The sequence below is a fragment of the Balaenoptera borealis genome, assembly GCF_965194805.1.
Source record: "Balaenoptera borealis genome assembly, chromosome: 3".
Lineage (NCBI taxonomy): Eukaryota > Metazoa > Chordata > Mammalia > Artiodactyla > Balaenopteridae > Balaenoptera > Balaenoptera borealis.
The window spans coordinates 53,894,948-53,911,339 of NC_138866.1; the positions used below are offsets into that span (position 1 = coordinate 53,894,948).

A 16,392-nucleotide genomic window follows, 5' to 3' on the forward strand; every position below is an offset into this window, starting at 1 on the left:
GGCCCCTCACCCTTTCTGGGGCTCCCAGAAAAAGACTTATGATTGGTTCACTTGCCTTCAATTTCTCACCCTTCGATTCTCACAAGCTGCATTTAAACACAATGACTAATGAAAAACATTATGGCATTATATAAATATGAAATGACATTCATGAGTCAGTTATTTAAATTTTAAGAGCTTCCCACATCCTGACAGGATAATGAACCAAATAATAGGTTCCTTTACAGCCTTATAAACAAAACCATTTAAAAATACAAACCTGTTTTTTCTCTGTCCTTTTCCACAATCACACATATTCTTTCAAACATGCTCTGTAGGTACTGGATCTGGTCAATGAGCTTGTTCTTATTGATACTATTTAACATCTCAGATTGAGACCTCCTTTCCACCACCATGCGGTTACTCACAATATAATCACAACCATTAAGAGGACAAACCTCTACCTGTAAGCCATGAACTGCTCTTAGGGAAGAAATTACTTCTGAACCAGAAGTGATTTCACGACTATCTACAAGAATACAAGTTCTTTGGCCTTCCTGTGGAAGTCTACGAGAAGCATGTGTGCCAGCCAAGTGTGGTCGTGAGTTGGAACAGTATGCCACTGAAGTGCCAGAATCCTCCAGAGCACTAGTATCCTGAAAAGCAGAAAACATCAATCACGATCAGTTATATATATGTTAGCACCATAAACTTCTAACACCTAGGCTGATTTTTCTTATTGATACTTTTTTTTCTTCCTTCAACATCAGCAAAGTGACTATGTAGATGAAGGACCAAGCTACCACTTAACACCTCGTAGGATGGCTAGAATTTTTTAAAAAGGAAAATGTGTTGATGAGAATGTGAAAAAACTGGAATGTGCATTGCTGGTGGGCATGAAAAATGGTGAGGCCACTGTGGGGAGAGTTCTCAAAGTTAAAGAGTTACCATATGGCCCAGGAATTCCACTCCTAGGTAACATACCCATAATAATTGAAACCAGAGACTCAGATACTTGTATGCCAATGTTGATTAATTTTGGAAAATCCTCAGCCATTGCTTGTTCAACTATATCTTCTACTTGCTCTCTTTTCTCCTTAATTCCAATTACGTGTATCTTAGAATACTGCATACAGTCCCACAGCTCTTGAATGCTCCATTCTGTTTTTTCACTCTTTCTTTATATTTCTGATTGGGTAATTTTATTGACCTAGCTTTAAGTTTGTTGGTTCTTTCCACGGCTGCATTGAGTCTACTGATGGGCCTATTGCAGACATTCTTCATCTTTTTTACCATGTTTTCCATTTCTAGCATTTCCACTTTATTGTTCTTTATATATTCCATTTCTTGGATGATATTCCCTTTCTGTTCATGCATGTTTGTTTGACTTTTCCACTAGAGCCTTTAACATGTTAATCATGGTTATTCTAAATTCCCTGTCTGATAGTTCCAATGTCTGGGTCATATCTGAGTCTGGTTCTTTGAGAATGTGTTTTTTTCTTCCTTCTATGTATCTTGTAACCTTTGGATGAAAGCCAAACATCTTGTGTAGGAGAGTAGTGACTGAGGTAAATATGAGCTCTACCAAAGTACAGAAATAGCTTTGGACCCATGACAAAACATCACAAAGTCCTTTCAAACTGAGCTGAGGTCTGGGCTTGTTTGCCAGTTTCTAAATATTCTCTTAGTTTTAAGTTTTCTTTGTAAACCTGTGTCTCAGAGAGTTTTTCTCCCCATACTCTTGTCCCTCTCTCAGCAGTAGATTGCTTTTATTTCTCACTTACTGCTTGCTAGCCTGGTGGAGGGAGTGCTAGGAGTGTGGGGACAGGCGGGGGGAGGGGGGTTTCTATTGTCCTGGTTCAGCCTGTCTTGGGCAGGACTTGTGTCCCTGGATCTAAGAGATGGGAACTTCTCAATGATCCTCCCCCACTCCCTGCCCCAAATGGTTAGAGATCTCTAATGCTCTAGGCCCAAGATGTTTTCCTGCCCCTTTCTCAGATGTAGAGCATTTCTCTCTTATTCCTTTCCTCCATCTGCAAAGGGTCTTCACCTAAGCCCTGAAGCCTGTAGGGTTTGCTGTTCTTCCCCCAGTAGTTCAATGCTTTTTGTTCCATAGGGGAAATAGGGGAGAAGGAACCAGATGGGGTTTGGTGCCTTTTCCACAGTAGCTTCTGGTCACTCCCCCAAGGCCTGCACTGGGAAGGAGGTTTTCTCTGATTCTCAATCTTTCCTGTGAACACCTGATGACTCTGTGGAAAAGAGCCCACAAGTGGTTGTGAATTACCCTTCTCTCTGCAACTCCCAGGGGTTCTAAACGCTCATGCTATCCCGTTGCCTTTTGCAATTCATTAACGTTTTAGCTGAATTCTTCTTACCAGATTATACAGTGCCCAGTGACTGTCCCAAATCAGCAAGTCTCTCCTTGGAGGCACTTGTCTCCTTAGATATCAGGCTAATTGGCTGTCCTGCAACCTCAGATCCAAATAAACATGATTTTGTAGATTATCTGGCTTTTTTTGCTGTTGTTACAAGGATGGGAGCAATGCTCTTTCCAGCTTTCTGTATTCTAAGCTAAAGAGGAAGTCCTAATCACTCAGAATAATCTTTAAAATATATGTAATATTCAATTTTTTAAGAAAAGGAATAAATGTAATGAAGGAAGAAATGAACACTAAAGAACCAAAAGAAAATATTGTAAATACTTAGTTATCTTGGAGTACAAAATGGCCTTTTTAAACATGACACTGATGTCAGAAACTATAAAGAAAAAAATTGGAAATGTATAAAAAAGTTAAATTTTCCTGTGGCAAAACCCACTATTAAACAAAACAAAGGCAAATGACAAACAAGGAATACTGTCTGCAATACACATGACAAAATAAATATTAACATTTTTAGTATCTAACAGTTTTTGACAGGATATTTAGTCTATTTTCTGTCTTCTCAAATTTATCGCAAATTCCTTCCCCTCCTAATTTGAAGAAGAATCATACTATATGTATAGTATTAGATAGTAGAAGAAAAGTTAAAACACATTTCTGTTAAAACTCTATTTATCCTTTTTCACAGTCCTCAAAATATTACTAGCCTATATCTATTTTTTTTAGTTACAGCATGGCAAAGTAGAAATGTAGAGAGTGCTTACTGGTTTTGAAAGTACTGTGCAAGTATTACCTACCCTGACCCTTGGGATTACTATCTTTCTAATACAGCTGAGAATACCGAGGCTCAGGGAAATTAGGTACTTTGCTGTTCTCCAATCTATTTATAAGACTTAATCTAGTCAATTTTATCTAATTATGCCTTCCAGAAATAACTTTGTGCAAAAAAAGCCTGGAGATAATTTACAACTAGAAATAGCAATTTGAGGGCCATTGTGTGGACACTGGAGCATGTTGCTAAGGTGGAATGGGCTGAAACACCTGGAATAAAAGAGAAATCTAAGTCTAGGTCTAGGGATTCCTATTACTATGACTTTAACCCCTATTTTAGCAAAACTACTGCAACTAGGAACTCTTAAAAACTGAATATGATTTTAGGGATTACTTCAGCAATAGTAACCATTCCGGAAGGAAAGAAATTCAAAGGAAGGAAATCAGGTGGTACCCCTAAACTCCTCTCCCCAATAAGTAGATGAGAGTTACATACCAGAAGCCTTCAGAGGGGGAAAGAAAAGTTAATCTGGGGAAACTAGTTCTGAGCTTTAATTTCTGTTAATTTTACCTTGTAGGAAGCCCATTTCCTATAACCTTTTTATAAAATTAGCAGGTTGCCTTACAGAAAACTATTAACACATTTTAAAAATAAGCATCCTACAAATCAGCTATAAAATTTAGTGTGCTGGTTTCTTGTCTGAAGAATTTTATCACTTGCTAATTTTTCTTTGACCTAGTTATTTAACACAAAAGAAAGGAAAACAAAAAAAAAAAAACCTTTCGGTAAACATTCGAAGGCTTTTTTACTCTAATCTGATTCATACCTTCAACTGAATTGGAAATTTTCTACAGTCTTTCTGTGAATCAACAGTAGTGAATGATGATGAGGTAGATTCAATTTTAGTACGGCTCTGAGGTTTGAAGTCTGAGACATCAGAAACTGTAACCTTTAAATTAAGTGGTGTGTGTTGTCTCTGGTTTGGCGACTGATTAACAACTGGATTAGAGTGGTCCCTGGACTGCAATGAAGACCCAGAAGGCACTAAATTCAAACAGTGGCTTTGTTGTTCACTCTTGGTAACTGCACTTGGATTAATCACAGTGCTGGATTCCTGTTTATCATTTACATCGTTTTCCTCCTCACTTGAATCATCTGGTAAAATAATTCTGAATAATTTTTTTTTTGAAGATGCACAGTTTTGTCTCATCTTCATTTGTTTTAGCTTTACTGCACGTCGGGTTTTATATTGTTTGCTCCTACTTGCAAAGCAATCTTCAGTTATTAAGTTAAAATCAACACAGACTTCTTCACTTGATTGGCTTTTGCAAGACTCCTCTTCATCAACACAAAAACTGTCTTCTAAATAGGTTTCATCTTGCTCAGGAATCTACAATACAAATACAAAAGAAGAATATTATAAATTTCATAAAATCAGCATGTTCTAACATATTCTTTTAAGTTCATATCTTTCTGAATATTTATTTCACTTACTTTATTAAGTCAGTCACTTGCTCACTAACATATATTGAGCATATTCTTTTTTTTCTTCCAGTTTTATTGAGATATAATTGACATACAACACTGTATAAGTCTAAGGTGTACAGCATGATGATTTGACTTATTACGTCATGAAATAAGTTTAGTGAACATCCATCATCTCATACAGATACAAAATTAAAGCAATAGAAAAAAAATTTCTTCCTTGTGGTGAGAGCTCTTAGGATTTACTCTCTTGACAATTTTCATATTTAACCTACAGCAGTGTTAATTATGTTTATCATGTTGTACATTACATCCCAAGTACTTATTTATCTTATAACTGGAAGTTTGTACATTTTGACTACCTTCATCCAATTCTCCTTCCCCCTACACCACTCCCCTGCCTCTGGTAACCATAAATTTGGCCTCTTTTTGTATGAGTGAGTTTGGGTTTTTTTGAAGTATAATTAACCTACAATACAATGTTAGTTCCTGTTACATAACATACATTTCAAAATGATCACCAGGATAAGTCTAGTTACAATCTGTACAAAGATATTACATAATTATTGACTGTATTCCCCACACTGTACATTTTATACCTATGACATTTATCTTGCAACTAGAAATTTGTACCTCTTAATCTCCCTCACCTATTTCTCTCCTCCCCCAACTCCCCACTGGCAACCACCTGTTTGTTCTGTGTCTATGATTGTTTCTTTTTTATGTTGGTTCATTTGTTTTTCAGATTCCACATATAAGTGAAATCATACAGTATTTGTCTTTCTCTGTCTGACTTCTTTCACTTAACGTAATGCCTGCCCTCTAGGTCCATCCATGTTGTCACAAATGGCAAAATTTCATTCTTTTCTATGGCTGAGTAATATTCCATTTTATATATATACCACATCTTCTTTCTGATTATATTCTTTATGGAAGAAAATAGGGAGTTTGGGAATAAAAAAAGAATGATTTACCCTCTAGAAATTTACAGTCTAGTGCAAGTAGCCAGAAAAATAAACAGTAATTTATAGACAATGTGATAAATGCTATATAATAAACACAATGAAAGTACAGAGATAAGAATGACCATATTTCCAAGGTGAATATGGCAATTTATAAATAAATAAGGCTAATATGAAATTGTTATCCATAAATGAAAAATAATCTATAATTTTTAGGATATACCATTTTTATGAAAAAATTAATTTTCAAGAGAAATATGACAACATAGAAGAATTAAAATTTTAACTAGTAGATGATAAAGTTCTATTCACTTCCTTTAAGTATTCTCCTAATTGGAAAACAATTTAAGAGTATATTCTAATTAGCTCAAGTTAACAAAAGGATAATTTGATCAAATTAGGACTAAAAGGGATTTTTTTTTTTAAACATCTTTATTGAAGTATAATTGCCTTACAATGGTGTGTTAGCTTCTGCTTTATAACAAAGTGAATCAGTTATACACATACAATATGTTCCCATATCTCTTCCCTCTTGCATCTCCCTCCCTCCCACCCTCCCCATCCCACCCCTCTAGGTGGTCACAAAGCACCGAGCTGATCTCCCTGTGCTATGTGGCTGCTTCCCACTAGCTATCTATTTTACATTTGGTAGTGTATATATATCCATGACACTCTCTTACCCTGTCACATCTCACCCCACCCCCTCCCCATATCCTCAAGTCCATTCTCTAGTAGGTCTGTGTCTTTATTCCCGTCTTGCCACTAGGTTCTTCATGAAAGGGTTCTTTAGAACCCTTTAGGTTCTAAAAGGGATTTTGAGAATTCATTTAGCCCACCTTCCTTACTCAGGGCAGAAATTACTGCAAATAGTTCTGATGGTCCAATTTTAGAAACAAAATGAAGGCTTCACTAACAGGAATATATTTCAACACCACCACCAGAAAATTCTCCACTATATTTCTATAGTTCATACCTGTGAGAAAATGTTTACGTTGTTATGTTTCTTATGGACCATTTTGTACTGATTGTTCATCAGTGGACTTCGCACAGATTTCATGTAAATAGCTCTCATTTCAGTATCTGTGTAGAGATAAAAAAAAATTTCAAATAGCAAAATTATTTAAATGAAAACTAACGAAGTATTTAACTTTGACCTATCCCAAATTCACATGATTCAAAACTTGTGGAATTATTTTACACAGAAGATACTTAATAGATATTGAAACATGTCTAAAAACAATTATTCAAAAATGCAAAGTTAGGAGTTTTGCCTTTGACAGACCATCTAGTTGGGTGATCATGGACAATTTATTTAAGCTCTCTGCCTTAGCTATCTCTCTCCTCTGATAACGAAGATTAGGAGAGTGCCTTTTCATGAAAAATAAATGTACACAAAGACCTTAGAACTGTATCTGATTTATAGAAAGCAGTCTATAAAACTAAAACATAAAATATCCAGGCAAAAAAACCCTATACTTAAAAACATCAAAAGCCACAGCCAACAGTAAGTATGTTTCATAATTTTCAGTCAAGCAAAAACTAGGAAACACAGGTTTTTATTTATGCCTATCTTTTTTTTTAAAGTTGTAATCAGAAAGCAACTTTATTTTTGTCTCTCATTTCCCCTTACATATTTTAGAGTGATTAAATTAATTAACAGGTTATTTTGAGGGATAACATTGCTAATTTAATGACTATCATGCTTGGGACAAGATGTATAAGCTTTTCTTTGAATAATATTTCCCTTATCTCCATTCCATAGCTAGCTTCAACTATTAGATATTCTCCTGACTTAACTACCCACTTCTTACTCATGATAAATCCCTACAAAATTTAGTGAAATCTTTATTTCCAGTTTACTGTTCAAAAGGACTCAAACAAGGAGCTTTCAGAGATTTTTTTCGTTTGTTTTATAGATTTTTTTTTGGTATAATGCATATACAATAAAATTCATCCTCTTTAGGGTATAGTTCTGAGTCTTGACAAATGCATAGTTATGGCAACCACTATTCTATTTGCTGTTGCTATAGTTTTACCTTTTCCAGAATGTCATATAAATCAAAGTATATAGTATGTAACCTTTTGAATCTGGCTTTTTCCAGAAATCATAATTCATGTGAGATTCATAGGCCTATCATTTTTTAAAGTTATATAGCAAAGAGTACCTAAGAAATGAGGCTTAAAAAAAAAAAAAAGATAATGTGGATTTTCAGATTTTCTTAAAAAAAAAAAAACTTTGAAATCCTACGTTTCAAACGTACTGTTTCTAAATGGAGTTTCAGATCTCCCTACTCTCCATCCCAACTGCTCCACCTTCAACCTTCCCAATTGCAGCAACTAAAGTCCTTCCTGCTGCTCAAGCCCACTGACTCCCTCTTTTTCTCTCTAATCCATCAGAAAATCCTGTCAGCTGTACATAGCCAGAGTCCAGTCTTTCTCACCCTCTCACTGCCACCACCTTGGTAGGAGCCACTAACATACCTTGATTAGATTCCTGCGATGGCCTCCTAAATAGTCTCTTTTTCCACCTTTGCTCCCAAATAGGCTGTTCTCAACACAGAAGCTAGAGCGATACTACTGAAACAATATGAGCTGGCTGCTCATTCATTACTCTCTGATCTCACTTCCTACTACTCCCCTTCTCACTCATTCAATTCCAGTCACAATGCTGTTCCCTTGAACAAGCCAGGCACACTCCTGCTTCAGGGCCTTCACACTGGTTGTCATCTTTGCAACAACATTCTCCCACCAGATTATACAATACTACAGACCTGCAAAAGAAACCTTATTCTGCAAATCATATCAGTATCAGCGACATAGTACCGAGAACTTTGTATTTAAAGCCTTTTTTCTTTAAAGTCACGGACCTTGGGAAACTTTGCTGTTTCAAATCATATCAGGCACTGCAGGAGCAGAATAATGGCAAGATTTGTGAAAGATACGAATACAGAAGAGCCCACCGCAATCTTTCCCATTTCTATTAAAGCCAATCTGAATCATCTGCTCTTAATATATTGTATAGAAGACCTGCTCAAGCATTGTTTGGGGAAACTGTTTTCGAAAAGCAGATCTCCCGTCCCTTAGCAAATTTAATAAATTTAGCTTTGTGTCTCAGCAAATTTAATAAATTTAGCTTTGTGTCTCAGCTGGTTTTAAATTTAGCTTTGTGTCACACTGCTGGATTCCTCATCTCCTTCTAGTCTTTGATTAAATGTCACCTTCTCAATGAGGGCTACCCCTAATTACCTTACTTAAATTTGCAGCTTGTCTGTTAATACCCCTAACTGCTGCCACTCCAAATCTTCATCTTACTCAAGTCTTTTGGTTTTTCTGTAAAGTTTTCATCTTATACTAAGTAATTTAGTTATTATGTATATTGCTTGTCTTCTTCCATTCAAATGTAAGCTTCATAAGGGCAGGGGGTTTTGTCCATTTTGCTCACAGATGCAGCTTTCTCAAGAACCTTACATAGTACTGGGCACATAGTAGGCACTAAATACTTGTTTAAATGAACATCTGACACTGAGCCAACTAGGTCATTCTGGAGAGACATAATCAAATTAGCAGAAGCCTATAAACAATCAACTCTCACATAAAGCAAATATTAACAGAATTTGAATGAAAATGACCAAGTATTTTACACACGACAAATTTAATTCCCTTCAAAGTCAAAGTTCTTTGGAAACCGACTAGAATATTTAAGTATAACCACATTAAAGGCATTGAAAATTAAAAGAAAAAGAAGCATCATTATATCACTTACCATTTATAGCCTGTGACAGTTGAGTCTCATCATTTAAAAAGTCAAGTAACGAGGAATCTTGTTCATTTTCTGACTCATAATTTTCATCTGATGAAACACATTCTGCCTCTTCTTGGGAAAGTTCTGCTTCATCATCTAAAAACTTCCTAGCTACAAGCTAAGATAAATGAGAAAAAAGGAAGATGTCTTTAAGAAAATCATTTTATTTCTTCAAATAATTGGAAACAGTTCTGGAAAATGGATTTCTTGCCAGTGCTTTTAAGATCAAAAATAATAAAAATAGAAAACTGCAAGAAGAAATAATAAAGTAGTATACCTATTTAAAATTTCTTCTTTTAATTCTGTTATGAATAAAATAAAGTACAAGTCAGCATGTCAGCTTGCTGAATGTTTCTTAATAAGCATAAAGTCTTCTGAGTCTTTCAGCTAATTAATTTTTGCCAGGAAAAATACAGTACCACAGAAAGACTGATCAGACAAAAAGGTGCTGAGAATTCTTTTCCAAGAATGTGAATATTGGATAGAGATAAGAAAAACAATATAATTATTACAAAAGCAAATATTCTAAAACTCAGATTTCTATCTCTATATTTTCTTCCATTTGAATATTAAATCCTCAATACACTAAAGTTTCTTCATTTAGTCATTCGAAATAACACAACACTGCAAGATAGTTTCAAAACACAAAGGGAAACTAAAATACCACAACTTAAGATTTTAATTCCAATACAGAAAGTAAAATTCGTGTCAAAATATTTTTTAATTTTGGGATTTTTTCCTATAAGAAATGATAGAGAAAAATCTACTTCTGTGTAAAATCTACTGTTCTTTACTAATAAAAAAAAATACATAGTATATTTATATAAAAATAAGAAACTGAAAAAAGTTTACCTTTAGGTGACTCAGTCTCTTTTGGACTTTGATGCCTCTTTTATTATGATCCTTGAAGTCTGCTGATTGTGGATGTCGTTTGCTAAAATTCTCACTCTCATCACTAGATGATAAATCTAACTAAAATTCAATAAAATTCTTGCATGAGAAAATATATTTGGAGTGTTGTATCTTAATGTGTTTCTCAAGGGTTATTGCTTCTGTTTTCATTTTTCCTTTTTAAATAGTTGACCTAACATTTTCTTGTTAGAAAAATAAAATGCTCTTACAACTCAGAGCCATGTTATAAATACACAATACTTAAGAATTTAAAAGTTAGGTAATTCTAAGTACTAAAATAATAAATTAGGTAATATAAGTAATACTAGTATAGTATTCATTCAATTTTGTATGAAATTGAATGTATCTGATGAAAACTTGTGTTTTTAGTTTAACACTTTCCTTTAGAAGACCCTGAAGGGCTTCACACACAAAAAATTAAGTCTGTAAATACAGCTATCAAAATCAGTCCAAACATACATGAGTCCTTTCAAACTAAGAAACCAATATAACAACAAATTTTGACTATGAAACCTACTATAATATCTCTTACAGAATAATATAAACCCAATCAAAAGAATCAAAAGAAATTTATCAAAATAATTTCAATTAACAGGAATAATTTTAGGTTAAAGTAGATTGAGCATCAGCATTATTAATATTTTAATTCACTTCTAGTAAGTCAATCAGACATTCTAGTTCAAGTAGCAAGTTAAAGCAATTTTTCTAATGAAGTTTTATATGAGTATACAAAGTTAATATGGACTGATTGCATTTTCAATTAATTTTGCGCAAATTATACTAGTTTGTATTAGAGAATTAAAACACACAAGATTTCCTAATCTCAAAATTTAGCTATCAGATATAAACTGATGACAAATGAATACTATTAGCCTTAAGACCTGTCCCCCGACCCAGATTTCACATTCTCATAGTTGTCAATGCCTGCCAGACACTGTCACTTTACTATCCCCCATGAACTTCAAACATGTTCAACACTGAACTTACCACTCTTTCTTGTTTTCTCTAAAGATGTGACACATCTGCCAACTAGCCCAAGCCAAAACCAGAGAGTCATCGTGGACTCCTTCTTTTCCTTCTTTCAAGCCCATTCAGTAAGCAAGTGAAAGAATAAGGCCTTCCAAAAACTCACCCAGATTTTTCTCCAATTTTACTTCCTGGTACTTTTTGTCTTTACAATCCAACAACAAGAGATGCTGTTTCCCCACTTTGTGTCCTTCTTTAAGCTGTTGGGAATGCCTTCCGTTCTCCCTTCTCTTCCCTAACTGCCACAGATGCTTTAAGATTTAAGTAAGGTGTTATCTTCAAGAAGCTTGCCAGAACTCCCGAGGTCTAGGTTAAGGGTTTATCTTTTCTTATCACTTAACTTAAAAAATTATATGGAAATTATCCACTTACTTATCTATCCTTCCTACTAGATTTCAGACTTAACAGTACGAGGAAATAATCTTTACAGTATCCCCAACATCTTATACAGTAGATACAAAGTAGGTATTTAATCTGAATTGCTGAAGTGTACTGACAAAAATAGGAATAGTTTTTTGAAGGAGTTTAAATTAAAATAGAAATTCCAGTCACATAGGACTTTACTATCTATTTTTCTGTTAAACATATACCCATAAGATCAAACATACCTATGGTCATCTATACACATATTTCTCTTGTAATATTTATTTCAAAAAGAATTACTATACATTATTTGTTATTTACTTACTCTGTTTGGAGGAACCCTGCGCTTTTTGACAGCATGAAGTGGAGAATCAACTTCGCTATTTTTCTGATTCTAGATAAAATAGATAAATAAAGTAAAAAGTTAAAAAAAAGAAAGTTTTAAGGGGAACAAAAGGACTTCCCTGGCGGTCCAGTGGTTAAGACTCCATGCTTCCAAGGCCGGGGGTGTGGGTTCGATACCTGGTTGGGGAACTAAGATCCCACATGCTATGCGGTGTGGCCAAAAAAAAAAAAAAATAAGAGGAACAAAAAACTTTATGTGATCATGTTATTGTGATTATTGAATGACTCACCTCAGGGGACTCCAAAACATTTCCTTTTGTCTTTCTACTTTTTCTTCGGAAAATCTCATCATCTTCACTTTCACTGCTTGTTAACTGTTCATCTATAACTTATTAAAAAATAATGAATCTGGTCAACAGATTTAAGTTTATCCAACCACAACTATTTTATTGATGGGTCCAATAAGAATTGTTTCTGGCAATCTCAACATTTATTCACTCTCAAACAAGATAGTTTTTTAGAAATTTGGCCCAAAAATCAGCATGGGAAAAAACAGAAAAATAAAAACAATGCCAGTGAAGAAATTAAGACATGATAACTCTTGGTAATAAACATATATTTAACTCAGGTTCAGTTTTACAAATTAACTGAAAAAAGTCCAGAAGAGTGCAAAATACAATTTTATTAGTCTTATTGGTTCTAGAATTCATCTCTAAAACCTACTACAGTCTTTCTGCCCTTTGTGTCTTATTCTCTTTCTAGTTGAAGGCTACAAAACAATATATGAAAAGATTTTTTTTAATGTATATATGTACATATGTTTACATATACATATGTGTTTGTGAGTAAGTGTAAAATAAAAATTGGTAGTCACCCAAATGTTGTAATTGGAACAAGACATTCGGGGGTAGAAAGAATGTTAAAAAACAAAACACTCATGTGAAATCAAATCCTTCACGTTTTCAGGTACTTAAAGAAAGTTCTATTTCTGTACTTTCATAAAATTTTGACAGAAGACACCTTTTATGTGTTTTTATGAAACCTTGCATAAAAGCCCTGTGGCTGTTTTAAGATATGTTCATAAATCCTCTGATATGCCTGCCTTTCAAGAGTTGGATCATAATTCTTCTACCCTTGAGGGTGGGCCACACTTGGTCACTTGCTTCTAACAGAAGAATATAATGGAAGTGAAGGTGTGTTACTTCAGAGTCTAGGTCAGAAGAGGTCTCATCCTTGCTCTCTTTCTGGCCTCATTCACTCTGGAGGAAGCCAAATGCTATATAATGAGAGTAGAGGAAGTAACCCAATGGAGAGGCAAACATGGCAAGAAACTGAGGCCTCTTAACCAATGGCAATGTGATCCTCCAAGCTTATTCAAGCCTTCAGATAACTGTAGCCCTGGCCAACGTCTTGACTGCAACCTCATAAAATATCCGTAGTCAGAACTCTCAGCTAAAGAGTCCAAAGAAACGGTGAAATAATATATGCTGTCCAAAGGAACGGTGAAATAATATATGCTGTTTTAAGTCATTAAGTTGTGGAGGAAATATGTTATGCAGCAAGAGATAAATAACACAGATTTTGGTACCTGGAAATAGGGAATTACCATACCAAAACCTGAAACTGTGGACATAAATTTAGAACTAGAGAGTGGGCAGAAGCTGAAAGGATTTTTGAGGAAAGTTTTAGTGAAAGCTTGAAGAGCCTCAAAGGAATTGTTTGTAGGAAGATTAACGGCCATTTAGGAGGCCATGGGTGAGGGCTTAGAAAGAAGTAAGAAAAACCTTATTAGAAATTATAGGAAAGAGGATCCTTAATGTAGTGCCAAAAAGTTTAGCAACATTGTGGTAACACAGAAACTAGAAAATGTACCTAATGGGACTTCCCTGGCGGTCCAGTGGTTAAGACTTCGCCTTCCAATGCAGGGGGGTTCGGGTTCGATCCCTGGTCTGGGAGCTAAGATCCCACATGCCTCGTGGCCAAAAAAAAAAACCCCAAAACGAAAATATACCTAATGAATGAGGTGATCTAAGTAAGGAGATTTCCAGACAAAATGTTTAAGGTATTACCTATGCTTCTTCCTGTTTAAGTAAAATGTGAAAGGAGAGAGAGCAACTAAAGAAAGTACTGTTAAACAGGAAACAGTTGAGACTTGCTGGTTTTGAAGATTAACAGCTTCTCCAGCTGGCAAACAATATTAAATTAAGAAATGTTCCAGGCAAAGATCTAATCTAGAAGACTGCTAAGAAGCTATTGTGCAAATGGTGCTGAAGGTGTAACTGTAAATGCTTTAAGACCTCAGAAAGATCAAAGGTGGTACCTTAGAGTACCATTCAGTCAGATAAAAGGCCCTCTAAACATTTTAAAGATGTCTCTTACATTTCCTCTCAAACAACAGGCCTTCTAAGAAGATTAAGGAACTATCTCTAGACATCTTAGGAGAAGCCAAAGGTAGAGAAGGACTTACCTCCAAAAGATTTGTGGGCATAGCTAGTGTCTAATGGAATGAACCTCAAATAAGATTCACAAGAGATCCACAAAGATTTATGAGAATTACATGCAAAGAAACACAGCCAGCTACAACTAAAAGGGGCAGAGACAGTACAAAATGAAAAGAGGTCTTTGGATCCCCAAATTTTCACTAAAAGGAAGCAGGCTGAGAAAACTCCACAGGTGCTACCTGTTATGAAATTGAACCAAGCATCCAGAGGACAAAGCCAAGAACCATGGAGAATTATTACCAGACTTTGAGTACTAATCAAGAAACTTCCACTCTCAGCTCTGCTAGATTTTAGAATTGCTATGGACCAGAGATTCCTGTGTGCCTCCCATCACCCTCCCCCACTTTCAAATAAGCCATCTTGGAAGCAGATTCTACATGCCCAGTCAAGTCTTCAGATGACTGCAACCCCAAGTGAAATCTTGACTATAACCCTAAGAGAAAGCCAGAGCCACCCAGTTAAGCAACTCTCAAACTCCTAAACTACAGAAACTGTGAGATGTTATTTTAAGCCACTAATTTAAGGGGAGTAATTTTTTACACAGCAATAAAAAACTAATACAAACTCACAGAGTAAATTTCTCCTCACACTCTATACTAATAAAACATCTACCCAGACAGATAAACTTGAATAAATCCTTTTTGTAGATGATCACTATATAATCCAACTCATTTTCCTTTTTTCATTATCTTCTATGGAAGCCACAGTTAAATGCAGGGCTCAGCTACAATAAGCAAATCATTCCAGGAGGCTTTCCTTTTAACTGCTTTAGTGGTGTTTTAATCGACTATTATTGTATACGTATATAACATGGCAAATTATCCTAAGTCTTCTATTTCAGTTAAGTGGAATAATAAATACTAAGTAAATATTCCCTAATAAGTTGTTCCTTAATGTATATGTATTCAGAATTATATTGCCCATGGTTAGTAGTTAAGTACAATGCTAGAAAAAAAGTTTTAATGCAAATATGACACAAAGAAAAATTATCTCACCCATTAACACAGACTTAATATAAAGGTGTTAAAGCAAATACTAAAGGATCACAGGCAACACACTCAGTAAAAATACACAAGTCAGAGTACCTCCAGAACTATGCAGAATAGTCAGTTTTTAAAAATCAACTGTATTTCCAGAACTTATTTTAAATAAGTTTTTATCTTAAATAAAATATTCATGAATCATGCCCTTGATGCTAATGAGAACAGATAAGAAAAAGATTTACAAAGGAAATTCTCATTTTACCCTACAACTATTCTTTTTCCTCAGCCATAAAGAATAAAATTCATAAATGGCCTGCTATAATAATCTATATGCAAACTAGAGTTGGGTTCTGTAACAGGATCTAAAGGATATTTAAATCATTTTAATACTAAACATCTATTTTCTGGGTTTTCTGTAGAATTAGATCACAGAAATCCAAAGATTCCTGTAGATCTGCTATGGTCTTATCTCAATCTTCCAAATACAGTCTTATTTCTAAATTTTGCTATATAAATCCTCTACTTTATACTATCCCACCAAAATCTTACACTTTCCTTCTTTCCCTTTATTTTCACCATTTTATAACATCCAAATTCCCTCCTGATTATTTTCAACATATCCAAATCATGAATATTCCTGAGGAGCCAAAATGAAAACCTACCTTTAAAGTCAACATTTCCAATCTAATCCAGTTCAAAATGTTTTCATCTTCTGAACCTCCTAAATGTCTGCCATCTTATTATTCACTTGGTAGTTATTTCCATGTTTTACTGGTATCTTTTCAAATGTATATGTCACACAGTTGTTTGTGTTTTACAATAAAGGGCTAGAGCCAAAACTTACACTTCTACATTTCACAGTGTCTAGCATAATACCTTTC

At 34.7% G+C, this 16,392-nt stretch overlaps 1 protein-coding gene across 12 annotated transcripts in view; it reads right to left on the reverse strand.

Annotated features, from left to right (window-relative positions):
* FANCM (FA complementation group M) overlaps positions 1 to 16,392 on the reverse strand; it is an 87,815-nt gene that overhangs the window by 33,964 nt on the left and 37,459 nt on the right. For 9 of the 12 annotated variants that reach the window (XR_014242272.1, XM_082383789.1, XM_082383788.1 and 6 more), the window contains 7 exons: positions 12,318 to 12,415; positions 12,008 to 12,076; positions 10,234 to 10,353; positions 9,343 to 9,499; positions 6,553 to 6,659; positions 3,959 to 4,522; positions 260 to 635 (listed from right to left, as the gene is read on the reverse strand). Coding sequence is in view for 11 of the 12 variants with exons in the window: in XM_082383789.1 (XP_082239915.1) it covers positions 260 to 635; positions 3,959 to 4,522; positions 6,553 to 6,659; positions 9,343 to 9,499; positions 10,234 to 10,353; positions 12,008 to 12,076; positions 12,318 to 12,415 (1,491 nt within the window). In the remaining variant the exon portion in view is untranslated. The remainder of the gene's footprint in view (positions 1 to 259; positions 636 to 3,958; positions 4,523 to 6,552; positions 6,660 to 9,342; positions 9,500 to 10,233; positions 10,354 to 12,007; positions 12,077 to 12,317; positions 12,416 to 16,392) is intronic. The other 3 variants (XM_082383790.1, XM_082383792.1, XM_082383794.1) reach the window with 2 other exon arrangements.